Source organism: Zonotrichia albicollis, chromosome 14, assembly GCF_047830755.1.
Source record: "Zonotrichia albicollis isolate bZonAlb1 chromosome 14, bZonAlb1.hap1, whole genome shotgun sequence".
Classification (NCBI taxonomy): Eukaryota; Metazoa; Chordata; class Aves; order Passeriformes; family Passerellidae; genus Zonotrichia; species Zonotrichia albicollis.
In genome coordinates, this window is record NC_133832.1 from 12,335,021 (window position 1) to 12,351,841 (window position 16,821).

A 16,821-nucleotide genomic window follows, 5' to 3' on the forward strand; every position below is an offset into this window, starting at 1 on the left:
TTGATTTTGGTGCCTGGAAGTGACAGCCTCGTTGTGGGGTTTTGCTTGAGAGAAGCAAGCTGAGTTTTAATGAGATTTGTGCCTAGCTCTTAGAAACATCACTCTTCAGTGTACCCTGCTCCCATTTTTGGGATCACTAATGTTGTTGATGTAAAACTGCTTCCGATCTTCAACGTAAAACTCAGCTTTTCTTTTAATTGCTTTTGGTTCTGTTCAGTCTAACTGTAATAATTTCATTTTTTTGTTTAAAATTTCAATCATGCCCACCATATGGCAAGCATCATTTATACATAAAAGCTACTTGCTGTTTTACCTTTGGAAATCATCAGGGCCTTCACAGTAAGAGCTTCCTAACCATCTGCTCCCCTCTCTGACCTCGTGTTAATGTAGACATCTGCAGTTGTGACTCCGGGGTTATTAAACAGTGATGCCCAGTCAAATGCCCTTGTGCCTGGCTTTCCAAAACTCAGTGCTGCAGAAAGCCTGAACTGCAGCAAAAGCCCTGCAATGTGCAGCTGTGGTGGGCAGGCCTGTGCCCCCCTGCAGGTCCTGCTGCACACAGAGGCAGAACAAGAGGATTTGGCTGAGGGGACACAGCCATCCCAATGAGCCATGGGCTCACGTTGGTGTCCTGGAATCCTCTAATGCCAGACATGCTCTAGCATTAGACTCCGTGCTAATCCATTTTTAGAGCGTGCTGCGTGCATAAAGAAGATTATGCCCTTTTAAAATGAGCTAATTATTTGTAGTTAATCAGAGCATCCCCCAAATTACAGAAGAAAGTGCTGTAGGTTGAAATGCTGTCCTCAACTGAGTCAGCAGCCAGGCTCCTCCTGGGCTCAGTGATGCAGGGTGGGAGTGCTGGGACTCACTCACCCTGCTCCTTCACCAGGGCTGGCCCCCTCTCAGCACATCCTTCAGGGCAGCCTTTGGGCTGTTCTGGTTAATTTTGCTTTTTTCTATTGAAATATTGTATGTGAATGTTTGTCAATGAGGAGGAAGAGGTGGCTCCAAGTAATCTACTATCTTGCAGAAGCTGAAGACAATGGAGCTAATCACAAAATTTAAATGTGTTTCCAGTGTTCTGAGACTTGGCACTCTTCATTTGGTGCTGTGTAAATTGCAGATGAAGACAATCCATTGATTTAAACAGATACATTTATTTAAAAAAAAGGAAAAGGAAAAGCTAATTTCATTTTGTGGTTCATGTGCTTTTAATGATTATCTTTTTAAAGGGCAAATATTGCTTACTAGAGCTGTTAAATATTTTATATACATTTTTGGAGTTGTATTCAGCCCTAATAATGACAATTAGACTTAATGCATTTGTGTTAATACTGGTCTGTTTTCCATAAAGCAGAATGCCTTTAAGCACAGGCAATAGTTTTGCTATTGAATAGTAAAATCTTGGTAAGTGATTCAGGTAAAATCTTGATCTAAAATTGATTCTTGCACACATTAGTCTTTTTAAATGACACAGCAAGAAAACTGTTGTAAGATACATTCATTTAGTGGATTAAATATGGATTAATATTTAACTAAATGCTGGGATTTCTGATAAAAGTCCTCTGGTTTTGGTGCCCCATAAACATGAAATAAATCTTGGTGAGGTGGTAAGAGTTTGGGGGAAGAAACCCTGGGCTGACAGGTGCAGCTGCTTGGGAGTTGTGTTTCCCCAGTCTGTCCCTGTCCCACCTGGGCAGGATGAAGTGTCAGAACCACAGAAAAAGAAATGCATTTGTATTATTAGGTGGTGGTAATGGAGAGCATTTTCCACATAAATTTCTTTATTTTTCTTAAATAATCAGTCACATGGATTTGATTTCTGAAGTAGATTAATTTCTTTATGCAAGTAGTTGGTAAGAAAATCACTGTAGGAAGTTGAACAAATGACCAGTTTGGGTTACCTATGTGTCTGTTCAAGTCTATGAAAAAATGGGTTGAAAATGTGCATGCATTCTCTGAAAAGAGATCGGTGAAAAAAAAGTATCAGAAATGCTTTTTCATTTTTTGTTCCTGATCAAGTTTCATAAATACTTTAATATGAAGTATTTGGTTTCCGATTACCTCAATGTATGGATTTTTTAGGAAAGTTGGTGATGTTTGTGTTTTTTGAGAGGATGTGGGTAGGAGGGGGGTGGCAGATGGGAAAGTCAGAAGAAGGTTAGGATATGCTTTTTAAAGGAAATGCAAATAGAAATGTAACTTAAAAATAAAAATGAAAGGATGGAAGGATTTCTGAGGGATCTGCTGGCTGAATTGGGGTGGCAATTCAAGGCAATGAGGTGCAGTGTTTTAGCTTCTGTCCCAGGTGCAGACCCTTCTTGCTGGGGAGGAAGGAGTTAGGAGTTGTGGCTGGCACAGCGTGGATGAGAGCTGTCTGTGCTGCTCTGCAGCTCCTGCAGCTCCTGCAGCCTGGCTCTGGCTAAGGGCTCTTGAGGGGCTCAATTGACCTTGGGATGTGCTGGGAGTGCACAGGACAAAGCCTCTCACACTTCAGGGAACTTGTTTACTGCCAGGTGCTTCTTGCTCCTAAGCTCCATTTAATTCCTTTCAAATGTCTCTTTTCAAAGATCCCTTAAGCAGCCTCATGTGAATCGAGGGGAGGTGGCAGTTCAGTGCTGCAGAGGTGGATGCTTGTCTGTGGGGAGGAATGGGAGGAAGGGAGCCCTGTTAGCAGGGATGCCCACGGGGCTTTGCCCATCTGGGATGCCCTGTGAACCCAGTGCTGCTCCTTCTGTGGACCCTCATGGAGCTCCTTCCCTTTCTGTCATGTTGAGACCAGTCATGGAGCTGAATGGAAAGTGGGAGCTGCATGTTAATTTTGCTGTAGTTGTTTTACTAAAGCTTCACTTGTGTTGATTGGGACTTGAAATAGGTGCAACCACTGTCTCTGTACTGCATAAGAGGAGATGAGCAGAGCATGTTTCCAAGATGGCAGCATGCTCCTAAAAATGGTTGTGAGTGTGAAGATGAGATCAGTGCATGATGTTCTCTCACATGTTGGGGCAGATGTTCAAATGATCTGTTTGTGATTCAGTAGCCATATCCATTCAGCCTTTGCTGCTTCTGCTGCAGCTGTTCAGGTGGATGAACTACAATTCCTGTATTCCAGCCCCATGGTAAATTACACAGATTTTCCAGATCCTGGTACCTGTGTTTCTTTAGCTCCTGGGATAAGAAAATAATTTGCCTGGCTGAATGCAGCATGATATCTGGGAGTGGGATGGGTGAGTGGAGTGCCTTGTTCCCCCCAGAACCCCTCAGGAGTTCTGCATCTGTCTCCTTCCTCAGCCTCTGCCCTTTGCTGTGTAGAGGGCTGAGCTGCAGCATTCATCAAGCTTTCTGTTCAAGTCTGAAATTACTTGGCACAAATTTTTAACTGCTTGTCTCCATTATTACGTTCTCACCATAAGCCATAGTGCAACACTGTTGCCTGTTTCAGGATGACATTTTCAAGTGGTTGTGTCTTTTACATTTTGCTTTAACAAGCGCTCTTTGTCTCCACCAGCCAACTTGTTTCTGGACTAGGCCCACCCATTTGTAGTAAGGAGTAATTCAAGTTGGGCAGAATTATTTAATCATAGAGTCTCTTTTAAAAAGGTTCATTACAATTTCAGGAGTGGAAGGTGTGTGCTTTGTCTTGTTACTTCCAGAGTAAACTATTGAATATTACTTACCACTTTGTGGTGTGGCTGCTGGCAGTTTAGTTAAATGAACTGTTTTCTGCCTGAGGTTCAGCTCCTCTTGTTTCAGCTCCTCAACTTAGAACAAAAAGCCATAAGAGAGCTGGAGAGGAACTTTTTGCAAGGATGTGTAGTAACAGGACAAGAGGACATGGCTTCAAATTGAGAGACTGTAGGTTTGGGCTAGATATTGGTAAGAAATTCTTTACTGTGAGGTTGTGAGCCACTGGAACAAGTTTCCCAGAGAAGCTGTGCCTGCCCCATCTCTGGAAGGGTTCACTTTGGGCAGCCTGCTCTAGCAGAAGGTGTCCCCCCATGGCAGGGGGTTTAGGTTTGGGTGTTCTTTAGGGCTGCTTTCAATCCTCACTGTTCTGTGCCTCTGTGATTCTATGTGATGCTCACTGCACAGTCAGAAAACTCAGGCACAGGGAAGCCAAGAGATTTAACCATTTCCATTCTGAAGGGGGATTTTAATCATAGTCATTAAGGAGCATTGGCTCTGCTAAGGTTTAGGAAAGAAGTTCTGTATAATTCCCTTCTGGGTCCATCCTCTGCTGGCATCTTGATTTAACCTTTGTGCAGAAGGCACAGTGGCATTTTGGGTGTGGCTGATCACATTTTGACCACGAGGAGGGAGAGGCTCACACCTGGGAGCCCTCCTGAGTGGCTCCTGTTCCCAGGGATCTGTGAGTCTGCCCGAGTGCACCTTTGTGCACAGTTGCTCGTTTTTCATTAGGTAGTGATTTGATTAGATAAAAATAAAAGTTGCTTGAGCATTCACTTTTGCAGTGATGCATAACAAATTTATGCAGATTCAAATAGGACTAATCTGCATGCAAAATATAAAATGTGATTACTAACCCGTATGCACCTGTACTGAAGTTTAATTGGGTACAAATGTGAACAGGAAGAGAGAAACCTAACAAAATGTACAGCCTTGAATTTGGATATGAATTAATGCAAAGAGATCCTTATAGTGTTAATGATGATTCAGGTGTTTCCGGAGTAAATTAAATCTTTCAGTAATTTAAGAACACTTATTCTTTAATTTACAATTACTTTATTAAAAAAAATAGAGTCTTGTTTTCTGCAGAACTTTCAACTGAATGCCATTGTTCTAATGGCATTCAGTTCATGTCCAGGATCACTTGAGAACACAGACGATTGATTCTGATCGTGTGTAAATCAGCTGACAATGGTCGTAGTTTCCTTGACATAAAGGAACGTTATGAGTGCTAACAGTGCGTTGGGAGGTCAGGACTTAGTCAGGAGAGCTTTAAAGAACATGTTATTACTCATTTTCATGATAATTTTGGTGATGTTCAGTGATTGGTTCATCTAGCACTGCAGCTTGTGTTCAAATCCACTGTTAGAGCACATCACCTGCCTGTGAAGGTCTCCGTGGTCCAGGGAGGTTGGATGTCGGTGGAAGCACATTTCAGCTGATGCTTCTTTCTTCCAGGATGCTCTGAGAAGGCTGTTAATGTTCCATGGTTAGGCAGAGGAGGGTGAATTCAGGCTGTAAAAGTGAATGAGTTATGAGAAGAAAAGCTGAAAGTCAGTTATCCTTACAAGCTTCTCATTCTTTGGGCACATATCTGAGGGGAGACTCCAGCACTTGTGATACCCATCTTCAAAACCAGAACCCTTGTAATTTCTGTAATGAGGGGAATGGAAAGCATTGGGGCTGGTACCATTGCTGCACTGAAAATCTGGCTCTGCTTGAGCCAGGTTTTGTCAGTCCCTGGAGCTGGTACAGGGTGCAGTGCTGGGACAGTGACCCCTTGCCTGGCTGAGGAGGCCTGGGCAGCCAGGAGCACGGCTGGGGCAGGGTGTGGGCACCTTGGTCATTAGAAAGTACTATTACTGCCTAATACTTATTTCTAATAATTACTTCAATATAAAAGCTTTCCTGAGTGGGTTTATTGGGGACCAGGCTCATTTCAATGGGAGAGATGCTGTGATGAGGAGAGCCATTCTCAAAAGAACCTCCCCAGTAAACATTGCATGTTGCGAGCACCAGCAGTTGCAGCTGAGCCCCGCTGAGCCCTTTGGGTTAAGAACAGCTCTTGCTAAGAGATTTCTGACACGTTTTGATGGAGACCAAATGTAAGTGGTGGGAATGCTTTAAGTAAACTGAGCTGACATCAAATAATCAAAACCACTTAACACTGTGACACAAAGTGACAGCATCACAGGATTTCAAAATGTAAGTTGACACTCTGTCCTGTGCATTAGTGGATGCAGGAGCAAACAGCACCATGGCATGGGTTAGTTATGGAGTGCCAGGATTTCCTCTGAGTGGCTGTGGCACTGTGAGGCTGGCCCGTGACCGTGTTGCTGTTTTATACAGAGCAGTGATTTTGTACACAAATGAACAAGGCCATGAAAAGATGTCTTGGCCAGCAGGGTCCCAGTGGAGCACTGTGTGGGAGAGTGGCTCAGGCTGTTTGCTGGAGTGACTGCTGTGCTCTTTGTGTGATGAGAGAGGGTTTGTGACTGGAGCCTTGCTATGCAAATCTATCCTTGTTTAATAAGAATATCCCCAAATGACTGTATGGGGAGCCATAGGTTTGGATTTCTCTTAGAGTTATTCATCGGAGACTTCTCCATTTATACATATTTCCCAGAGGAAACAGCCTCTATTACTTCCTTTAAGCAGTTACCCAGGATATATACTACCCACAACAGCTGCTGCTTGCAAGAACCTTCATTTTGTTAATGTTACCTTTGCCAGAAAATATTCAAAACAGAAAATGATGTATCTGTAGTGGTGTGTTCAACTCAGCAGGAAGCTGCATTGGTGCCAGAGCAGAGTGAGACAGAATAGTAGAGTTCTGTACCAAATAAATTATTAATCTTTAACATGCAAAAAGGGGAGCTGTAGGAAGAAAGAATGGCATGATCTGGCAATGCTTGCAAGCACCTGTGAGTCTTGGGGCTTTACTGAGTTTCCAAGAAATATCTTTATGTTCTAGGCCCTTAAGAAAATAACACAGTGAGGGAGCTATCTAATCCATTTACCCACTGCCAAGCACAATGCTGGCTTTACCAAGCCCTGCCACATCTTGGTTATCAACTGTTTGATCAGGCAGATGGGAAAGGGTTTTATTCTGCACTACCATCTGCAAGGTTTCACAGTTAATAGTGAACTGAAGACAAGAATAAATTGTTCCACTGGACAATCTGGTAATTGCTTATCAACAAATGGCAAAGTGACTTGAAAGCAGACAGATGAGGATGTGCAAGTGCTGTAGGTGAGTAGGCTCTGAGGTCAATGTTCAGGGAGTATTTGTTGGGTCTCAGGTCCCTCTGACAGCCCTGGTCCTTTCAGAAGGCGTTTGATAGAGTCAGAATGGGATTTTAGAGAGGTTAATGAGCCCTTGAGGAGAATACAGGAATTTCTTAATGGAAAACGGGGAGAAAATATACTGACAAGAAGAGGAAGCAAGGAGGCAGTGAGAAAGGGCTGCTGTTCCTGTAGTTTTTCTGTATTTAGGTGGACTCTGCTCTAGTATCTGTGAACAGTCCGTGAGTATAAATGCTCCAGGAAAATGCTCTTGTATTTCAAGACAAAATACTCTGATATTCCTGGCTCAAGTGAGATCATGGTGTATATATAGCAGGATGGAGCTTTGTCTGTGTCACTGGCACTGCCTGGGTGACGTGGCACCATCCGGCAGTGCTCTAGAACATGCTCAGGCCATGGAGGTGTGATGTGGGCAGAACAGTGAATGTGTATTTAGAGCTTGACTTTACTTTTGGGTAGGGAAAAACTGAGTTTTCCATTTTGGTTTACCTAGGGTTTGGGTTTGCAGGGTGGTGTGGGAGTACCCTGAGCGTTTACAAAAGGGAATCCAATGAAGTGCTAGGAAGTCACCATAGAAACATTAATGTGTATGACAGAATTGTTTCTGTAGATACTTCCTGAGGTTTTAAAGGCTGATACTTCTCAGAAATCGTGGAGTGCATCCAATTAATTGAAATTGGAAGTTTCAGATATTAGATTTGCGTAGGCGTGTGGAGGGATGGAGATGCTTTTGGATCAAGTCTTCTGCTGTAGTGGGCAAATAGGTCACATACTCTCTTCAATTTTATCAAGATATCCTGTTCGTAAGCAGTGGGATCCAGGCTCCCAGTGCTGCTGCTCCCTCAGAACCTCTGGGCTCCACTGACTGGACACCTTCTCATGCCCCTAAGGTTTCCACAGTTACTTGGAGCAGTGTTTAACTACTATCATCTTGTAAAATTGAATCTCAGTTTGCCTGGTTTTCTAGATGATCCTTCTCAGCACTTCTTTCAGTGTAAATTTCTCAGTCAAGGGTGGCTGGAACTGTGCAGTTTCCCCCATCAGCTTGTCATGTCCCATAAATGCATGAAGTCTGGAGTAGACAGAGTGTCCAGGGGCCAAGGGTACATTTCTTTTTGCAGAAGCTTTGAGGTGTTTTTATTTGAGAACCTTGTAAATGAAATGAATTGTCCTTTACAAGAGGTCAGAATTGTTATTGAGATTTTGTGTCTGACTTGGAATTTCATCCTGTGTTGCTTTTGTTTTGGTTTTTAAAATTGATCACCACAGGGTCCCATAGGGCCTTTGTTTGAGTTGTGTTAATTACTCAAGCCAGTGGCCCTGTCTTTAATAGAATAAAATATATAATTCCTGAAAGATGACTAGCTCTTTCACAATGAAATATTTAAGGCTCCACGTTCATAAAAACTTTCTCCAAGCAGCTGCTTCTTGTCTTGGACAATCGCACTAAATTATCCACCAGCTTCCTGGTTCTTTTCAGAAATAATGGCTTGATCCAGTTACCCAGTTCATTCCTCATCATTTTTCTGAGATTCCTGCATGGTCATTTATTTCCCATCTAATTGACTATCAAAATGACCTGTCCTATATTTTTTTAGTTATTTAGCTCCTGGTGGATAATGGGAGTTTGTAGAGGTTTGGCTTTCAGTACTAAACAGCCATGTTCCAGTGTGTTTTGTAAGTTCTCACAGGAACTGTTTGGTAATGGCTTTTGTGTTGTGCTGGACTGGTGCTACATGATGCTGCACAGTTAGAAATCTTCATCAGATGCCTTGGTTTTAGGCAACCACTGAACAACATTCTGAAATTTGTTTGCATTGTTTTTTTTTTCCTTCCCCATTCCAAAATATTGCTAAATTATCTGTTATAACTAAATCTTTTTTTTTAATCTTAAAAATGACTCGTTGAGAATTTGCAGCTGTAATATCATGTTCTCTTATTGCTAATACTCACTGTAGATTGTATTTTTCCTTCCCAGTATTGTCAAAACTGGAAGTGGGTGCCTTGATAAATCAGTTCCAATGAATGGCAGTGGGCTCCCACTCTGCATGTCATCGTTGCTGTGAATTTTGAAATGGCATGCATGGTTCTAATACAAATTTTGTCTATGCTGTTATTTTAGTGCTATCTTTTAATGTAACATTTACAAAAACATTGGCAATCAAAGAACACGTTACCATTTGTGCTAATTTCAGGAGATGATCACAGGATTATGTAATTAGCATTGATTACCCAAGGAGCTGAATGGAGAGAGGCTACTTATGAGAGGGAAGAGCAGGACATTTTCACTGCTAGGCAAGGAACACTTTACAGTATGTTAATGAATCATGACAGCTGGAGAATTCATGAAGGCCAAATCAGAGATGATTGCTTCTGTTACAAGGCAATAGGTAGGTCACTGGGCATTATAAGATACTTAGAATGGTATCCTGTTGTACTGTGGGGAAAGTGAGAGATTTATGTAATGGAAATCCTGTTTCACAGCTCTAATAAGCTTGTTAATAACAATTCAGCGTGTCACGGCACTTAGTAAGGATTTCAGATTTTGTAACATCGAATGAGGTGAAAGATTCAAATGGAAAAGGAAGAAGGATGTTGCAGTAAAATTTTTGTGCAGCAGTGTGTGCTAGCAGCACCCTTTAGGAGGCTTTCATGGACTGCAGTTTGAAGTCCAGTTGCGCAGTGTGAAGACAGGAGGGTTTCCACTTGTGCTGTCTCTGAGCCACCTGCCTGCCCTGAAAATGTGCAGTAATAGAGAATTTGGTGGTGGGAAAAGTTTCCTTTTGCCAGTGTGTGACAGGCCATTGCTGCATGAAATGGCATGTGCTGAAGCATTTCTGAGCTCTCATGGGAAGTCCCTTGTGCAAACAACTCAAAAACTTGTGTGCTTCCTCCTCCACTGTGTAAACAGGGTACTGTGGGTGGGTTTTGATAGGTGCACGCTGGTTTTCTCTGCTTCCATTCACCCATCTGCAGATTGATGCTGCCACCTGGGAAAGGGGCAAAAATTTAGGGTGTTGAAATCTAGGAATGAGTTTAGTGAGTTCTGTAACCCCTTGCAGTGGAGTTTGTGCTGTGCAGTGCCGTGCCTAACTCATTCATGCTGTAGCAATGTCTGAGTTACTGTTTGGGTAAATCTACCCTGATGTAGCAGCCATGAACCCTTTGAAGGACTCTAGTTCATCACCCAAATAAGCAGAGTGCTTACATCACTCCATTTCCCATCTAACCCTCCTCTGGCTTGACTGCCTCTCTGATTTCTTGGAAGGGCCATTCAGCTCTGCCTTCCTGCTCAGACTCAAAATCCCAATGTCTGGGCAATTCCCAAAGTCAGTTTTCTCTTCTGGCCATCAGAACTTGTCCAGGAGGATCAGTCTTTCTAATGGATGTTGCATCTGGAAATGACCATTTGTATGTTCTACACCAGTGTGAGATTCTTACATTTTTACTATTTGATGTCATCGTGGGATGCAAAATCATCTGTATGAATCTGCACAAGGTCAGATCTGCAGAAGGTGCTTTTGTTTCACCTCCCCACTCAAGTACTGAATCATATGTATAACCACAGTTCTGCCCATTCAAATGCTGGTTCAACACTTCAGTGGTGGTTACAGTGTTTTACTTCGTGTGTCTGGGACATGATGCCACATCTATGAGACATGAAGCCTCTCATAACTGGAGAGCAGCCTGGAACAAAACCTTGCATGTCTGAGCAGCTCCACAGCTGCAGAAGAGGGGAGGGAATGCGAGTTTTCTGGTCTAGGCTTTCTGTGACTGATTCTCTTCTCCTCATGAACCCAGCTCTTGGAATCTCACAGCAATTTTGTGTGTCAGAAACCCTGTTCTAGGCTTGTCTACAGAGGGCAAGGGCTGTGTCTTTTGTTAGAAGGTGAGTTCAGTGATGTAACACACCATATCTTTGCTCTTGCTTCCAGATCACCTGCTAATTTCTGAGCTATACAATATATTGGTAGAGGTGAGCACATATGAGCTTACCCCAGGTTGCTTGTGCACTGTTGTGCTGTGTTTTTCTGCCTTGGATCCAGTTAAAGAAGTCTCAAGGCTGTGGAGGTTGTGCAGTTTTTGGTCTGTTGCCCATTCCAAGTAAGGTCTTTTTACTAGGAAAAGTCATGCTGGTAAATAGGTATCAGCTGTCAGCTTCATGTTTTTCTTTCTTTAGTTCTTCCTTCCTTATCTTTTATTCTCTCCTTCTTGAAGGATTATGATGACATAGGGTTGTTCCCTAGTTGCAGCAGAAGCTGAGGTGGGAATACATTAAAGCACGAACAAACAGGAATCTGCTAGATAAACATTTAATTTTTGCCTGCCTACTTCAATTTTAAGTCCCAGAGGACCAACTTCCTACTATCACCAAACCTCATTATAGTTTTATCTCTGGTCTTATAATAAAATCAAAAGCATTAAGCAACTGGAGCTGTCCTAGGCTATTTAGGATCGATTCAAGTAACCACTAATTGCAGTTTGCCTCCCAAATACTGTGGAAGTTGAAGATCTTGCTATTTGTGGTGGTCAAATCTCTTTTTGAGACAGTACACGCAGCAAAGTTAATAGCGACCAGGGTTATTTAATATCCTAAATAAGGATGCAGAGGAGGAAGTGGAAAGCAATCTGGCAGTGTCTGCTCAAGCTGCTGGCATGGTTTTGTTACAAATTAACTGTATCAGAGTGAATTAGAAAGGGAAAAAAGGATTGCAAATGTTCATGAGATTTGGACAGTGAATTTAGATTGGCTTGTATATGTGGCTATTTTCATGTTTTCTGTGGAACTAGTTCATGTGGTTCCAATTATTCATTTAAGTTCCATATTATTATCTTCAGTTTCCTGAGTGCATGATTTATGTATCTAAGACTCTTAAAGCCAAATGCACAAATTGAAATTCACTGCACATTGATTAAATTGGCTGTATGCATTACTTAAGTTAAATAAATTACTTATGTTAAAAAATGACTCTAATAGTTACAATTTGCAATTCGAATGACCTATAAACCAAGGATTATTTGCCAACAAAATGTTTGAGTAATATTAATAACGAATATATTAGAGAATTTCATGAGTTCATCACAATGAATAAATAAGGAAAAGTACTTATCAGATAATATGCAAGTATTCAGTGGAAAATCAAATTCACAACAGGTTCTTTGGAAAATCCAGCTGAATGTCAAGAATGAATGAATGAGGTGTGATGAATGCACTTAATTGCACATAATACTGTTTTAAGAAGGTTGGCTTTCTGCAAATTTGCATCTTTTTCTGTGAAGAAAGAGAAAAATTGAAGACCACGGTCATGCTGCCTCCACAGAATGTTGTAGTGATGTTGTTCAAGTGCTCACTGCTTTTTGGCCCCAGAATTACATCAGAATTATGATCCAGGCTGAATCTAGATGGTGCTCCCCTCTTCTCTACAAACCTGGTCAGGGGCTTCTTGTTCATTGCTCAAGTGCTGAGGTGTCAGGGACTGCTTCACCCACTGTGGGAATGTGGCTCTTCTGGGAGGGCAAAACTGCTTTGTTGAAGCTTTTTAAAAGAAGTTATTTGCTAAGGGAAGGTCTCCTTTTTTTCTAAAAGTTGGTTTCTATCAAGATATTTCTATTTCAGGTGCTGCTGTTGAAGTATTGGAATGGGTAGGTCTGGCTTCATAAAGCTCTTCTCTTACTGTTTGCTGTAGTCCTTTTGAAAACAAAATAGTACCCTAAAACCTGTGGCCTGTTGAATTTTTAGTGTGATGGAATAACTATACAACATACCTAAACAAGCACAGATGTTCCTTCCCAATCAAACCACACTATTTTTTCCCAATACCAGTTTCGAAATGCCAGCAATCCATCAATATTCAATCTCCCTCTAGCCTTCTCCAAGAGGAACCACTGTGTTTTATAAACATTCCCAAAAGCTCATGTATATAGCAATAACACTAATGAAAGGTACAGAGTTTAATTTTAATGTATAGACAAAGCAGCTTTTTTTTTTTTCCTTTACCAAAAGTTTTAACTGTAGTAGGACATGTGAGAACAGGTACTTTAAGAGATTAAGTGCTCAGAAAAATTAACAACAGATTGTATGGGCATCTTGAAAGGTCACACCAGTAATGATTGTATTAAGAGGAAAAGGGCATGTTAGCAGGAAATGGACAAAGATGAGTGTGAAATCTTGGATGTTAAAGTATTTCATTTTAGCCTGGTAGAGAAATCTCTGTGCATTACTGAAGATGTGGTGTTCCTTATCACCTTCCATCAGTCCTCATTAATTTCTGGAAAAATGCAAAAGGCAAGATTAGTTCCAGCTGACGAGGGGTGGAACCTTTGGCATTTTTTCCTACTTAATGCACGTTCACGTTGAAATTTATTTGATCACAGTGGGAGACAGACAAGTATGTTGGTGTCTGTTGTGTGTTATTGACAAGCCACTCAAGACAAGTGTGTTGTTGGCCTTTTGTTTGTTGGACTGGTTGGTCTGTTTTTTAAAACATCTCTGTATGTTTGTTTGTCTTTTCCCACCTGGGAAAATGAAATGAAAACGGTTTCTGAGCTGTTGCAGTGCTGAGTGCTGCAGGATTGCCTAAGCAGCCTGGGCTTGTGCATCTGGCCAGGAACAAAAGATGCCACAGTTGTGTTTCCCCCTGCTCTTCTCACTAATTTTCATGTTCTTTATTCCACACCACCACAGTCTCTACAAAAAGCATTGTGGCAGGTCTAAAAACCAATTTATTTGTTGGAATAGTACTTGGCAATATTACTGAGTTCTGCGCTCAACAAAGATCAGAGATGTGAATATGGAGAGCAGCAGGTGAAACACAGTGTAATAAATTATGGGCAGCATTTTTATTTTCCATTTATTTCCATTATTTCTGTCAAGTAAAAATCTTGTGGGAGGAGTGAGTAAAATACTTGTTTTTTAAGTTTTCTTTAGAACATTTTTGCTGACTCTGCAACCCAGGCATTTCTGAATGCTATTGCAGTTCTCTTATAGTGAAGGGAATTGTATATCTGTCCTGTGAAGTAGCACATGCCTGGCTCTATTTGTTATCTTTCACTGTCGTGGGAGTGTATTTGAATAATAGAATCTACAAATACAGTATAGGTGGAAAAGAACAAAATATGAATATGAACTGTTCTGAAAAAGCCCTTGTAAAATAAATAGGTTTTACTGTAAATAAAGTGGAGGCCTGATATTATGTGGTGTTGAGCACCCTGTATATCACTGGCAGTCAGCTCCTCTGAATTTTAAACAGTAAAGTGACTTGATAGTCAGCAGCTGGGCTGTGATGGGACTGCCAAAGGACCCTGTTACCCCTGTTATGTTTAAGCTCTGCTACCTCAACAGTAATGGTGTGTTGTGAAGATTAGGCAGGCTCAACATTTAAATTTGAAATTAATTTTATTTGTTATGTTTAATTAGCTATTATAATCCATAAAATGTGCTGTGTAAAACACACAAAATGAAAACAAATGACCATCTGTGACAATTTAACATCTCTTCTGTGAGTAAAAAAAAAAAAAAAAGAGGTAGCCTTATTGTGAAAAATTACCCTTGAGGTAAAAGGTAATTATCCCCCAAATCTGGCTGCCAGAAAGGAAAGTGTGAACCTTTGTGCAAGTGTCCTATCCAGGGCTCTTTCTCTAGTGTGGGGCTGCTTTTACTAAGTTCTTAAGAGAAACATATTAATTTAGCTGAATTAATTAATTCTTGCACCAGGAAGTAAATAAAGATGCATATACTGAGAAGTTCTACCTCATTGCAAATGTGGGCTTTGTCAGAGCCTGCTGGGCTCAGTGGAGAAGACACTGTCTTGTTTTTGTGTTGCTTAGAACATATTCTGCAAGGTGTTCCCAATGTGGATGTGTTTGAGCTAACAGAGGGCAGCAGATGAATGCTTGGGGTGCCTCTCATTCCAGGTGGTTGCAGCACTGCCAGGAACCCAGAAGGTGCTCATCATTAGAGAGAAAGCTATTGCAGTTATCTCTGGTCATAAGACATGGGATCCATCCTGGCAGAAAAAGATCTGGCTTTTGCTTGTGCTTGTAGTGCTGATTTTATAGCAAATGTTTTTGTTTAATGTAATGGAGCTTCAGAACCTGCACGTTTTACAACAGTCTCCAGCCAGATTCTGAATTGTTCACCTCCAGGAAAGTGTGAGAGAAGTCTGGGCTGTACAAGAGGTGGGTGGCTTGGGGGTGAAATGTCAAGAGCAGATCTCAGTGCTGGCAAGGGAGCTGTGCTGAGGATGAGCCAACGTGTTCTGCCCAGGTGAGCTCCTTGTGTGGCAGGGTCAGTGCCTTCAAGCCAGGCTCCGGACTTCAGTGGCTGGCTGATGCAAATCTCATTGAAATGAGCCTTTTCACTATGGGCAGTGGGTGCCTCTCATGTTTTTGTGTGCTCTGAAGATGTTATAACCTTTTAAGTCCTTGTTATAAGATGCTATAACCTTTTACACCTGATTTAAGTGTAAAGATAAGGGATATTTGGGTCTACTGGTTTCTATAAAATCCAATTTTTCTTTAGTCACCCAGTTAGCAGTCTCAAGCAACTTAGATTAAGGCTGGTTGCAAAGAGGTAGCTTAAAGTGCTGAAAGAACAAAACCCAACTTGATGTGGAAGTTACAGAATTCACTGCGCTGTCCAAAAGTGACACAGTAGTAGTGAAGAACTGCTTTGTGTGCTGATGCTTTCTAAGCTCATCTGCTCTGCAAGTGTCCCTCTGTGATGACAGATTTGAAAAAAGCAGCTTTGCCTTTGGAGCATTCTGTGAGCGTGTGGAATATGTTGAGCCCTGGCCCCTGTGAACGAAGAGCAGCAGTGCTGGTGCCTTGACTGGGCTGTCACATCCATTAGGGGGTGTGAGCAGAGCAAGCTGCAAACCTGAGCTTGAGAAAAACATTGACATTAATGTCAGCAGGACCAGGCCTGCCCTCCTATTAACTTGTGTGCACTCGGAGGTGCTGTGCTGGAGCTGGGTTGGCTCCAAGGCCTGTGCCTGTCACTGAATGCAGGAGCTGAGTGCTCTTGCTTGGCTCTCCCCTTCCAGCCCAAGGGCTGCATGTCCTGTCAGGCCAGGGCAGCTTTACATCCCTTGCCTTCCTCCTCTAAGTGTATTTTCTGAAGCTGTGACTGCTGGCTTGCACAGAGATTAATGTCTGTTGTGCTTGCCTCTTCACACTACTGTTTCTAGATTTTCCTCCCTTTTCTAGCTCTCATAGATTTTTTTTTTTTATTTGTTCATCACTGGCAAAATCTTGTGTGTCTTTATTATTGAAAAAATACAGCTGGGTTTTCAAGTCACTGGAATAAATTGAAATCAAGTGAACTGAAATACTTCTCATAAAACAGGATTTGCCCAAAACCAAGTGGGATACTTCATTTTTCTCATCAAAATTAACTGTGTCTCTTGACCTAAAGAGGTTATAATATTTAAGCTCCTACTTGTAATAAATCCAGCTTCTGCCTGCTTTGCTCACACTATATTCACAGCAATTATTTCTAATTTTTTTAGGAAGGCTATTAAAATACTGCTTTGAGAATATTTTTAACCTCATAAGAGAGATCCTCTTGTTTTCTGTTCTGCTGTGGAGGGGTGTTTCCCTCTCTCCTGAGCTGTGCTGGTTTTTGCAGTTTTGCCAGGCGGAGGTGTGAAAACAAGGCAGCTCTAGGCAAGGCAGAAGGAAGCTCGGGCAGGGGCAGCCCCAGCAGCTGCTGCTGTGCCGTGTCCTGGGCAGTGCCAGAGCCCTGGGGAGCCAGGCTGGCTCCGTGGGACAGGACCAGGCATCTGTGAGAGCAGGAGATGGCTGGGGCCCAGCACCAGCTGTTGT

General features: G+C 42.0%; 1 protein-coding gene across 8 annotated transcripts in view; it reads left to right on the top strand.

The window, feature by feature from the left end:
- IL1RAPL2 (interleukin 1 receptor accessory protein like 2) overlaps nucleotides 1–16,821 on the top strand; it is a 334,955-nt gene that overhangs the window by 34,665 nt on the left and 283,469 nt on the right. Inside the window, exon 1 of one of the 8 annotated variants that reach the window (XM_074551344.1) lies at nucleotides 9,302–9,386. The exons of the other annotated variants lie outside the window; for them this stretch is intronic. Coding sequence (XP_074407445.1) covers nucleotides 9,311–9,386 — 76 coding nt within the window. The 5' untranslated portion in view covers nucleotides 9,302–9,310. Of the gene's footprint in view, nucleotides 1–9,301; nucleotides 9,387–16,821 lie in introns of those variants that run through there. 8 annotated transcript variants of the gene reach the window in all.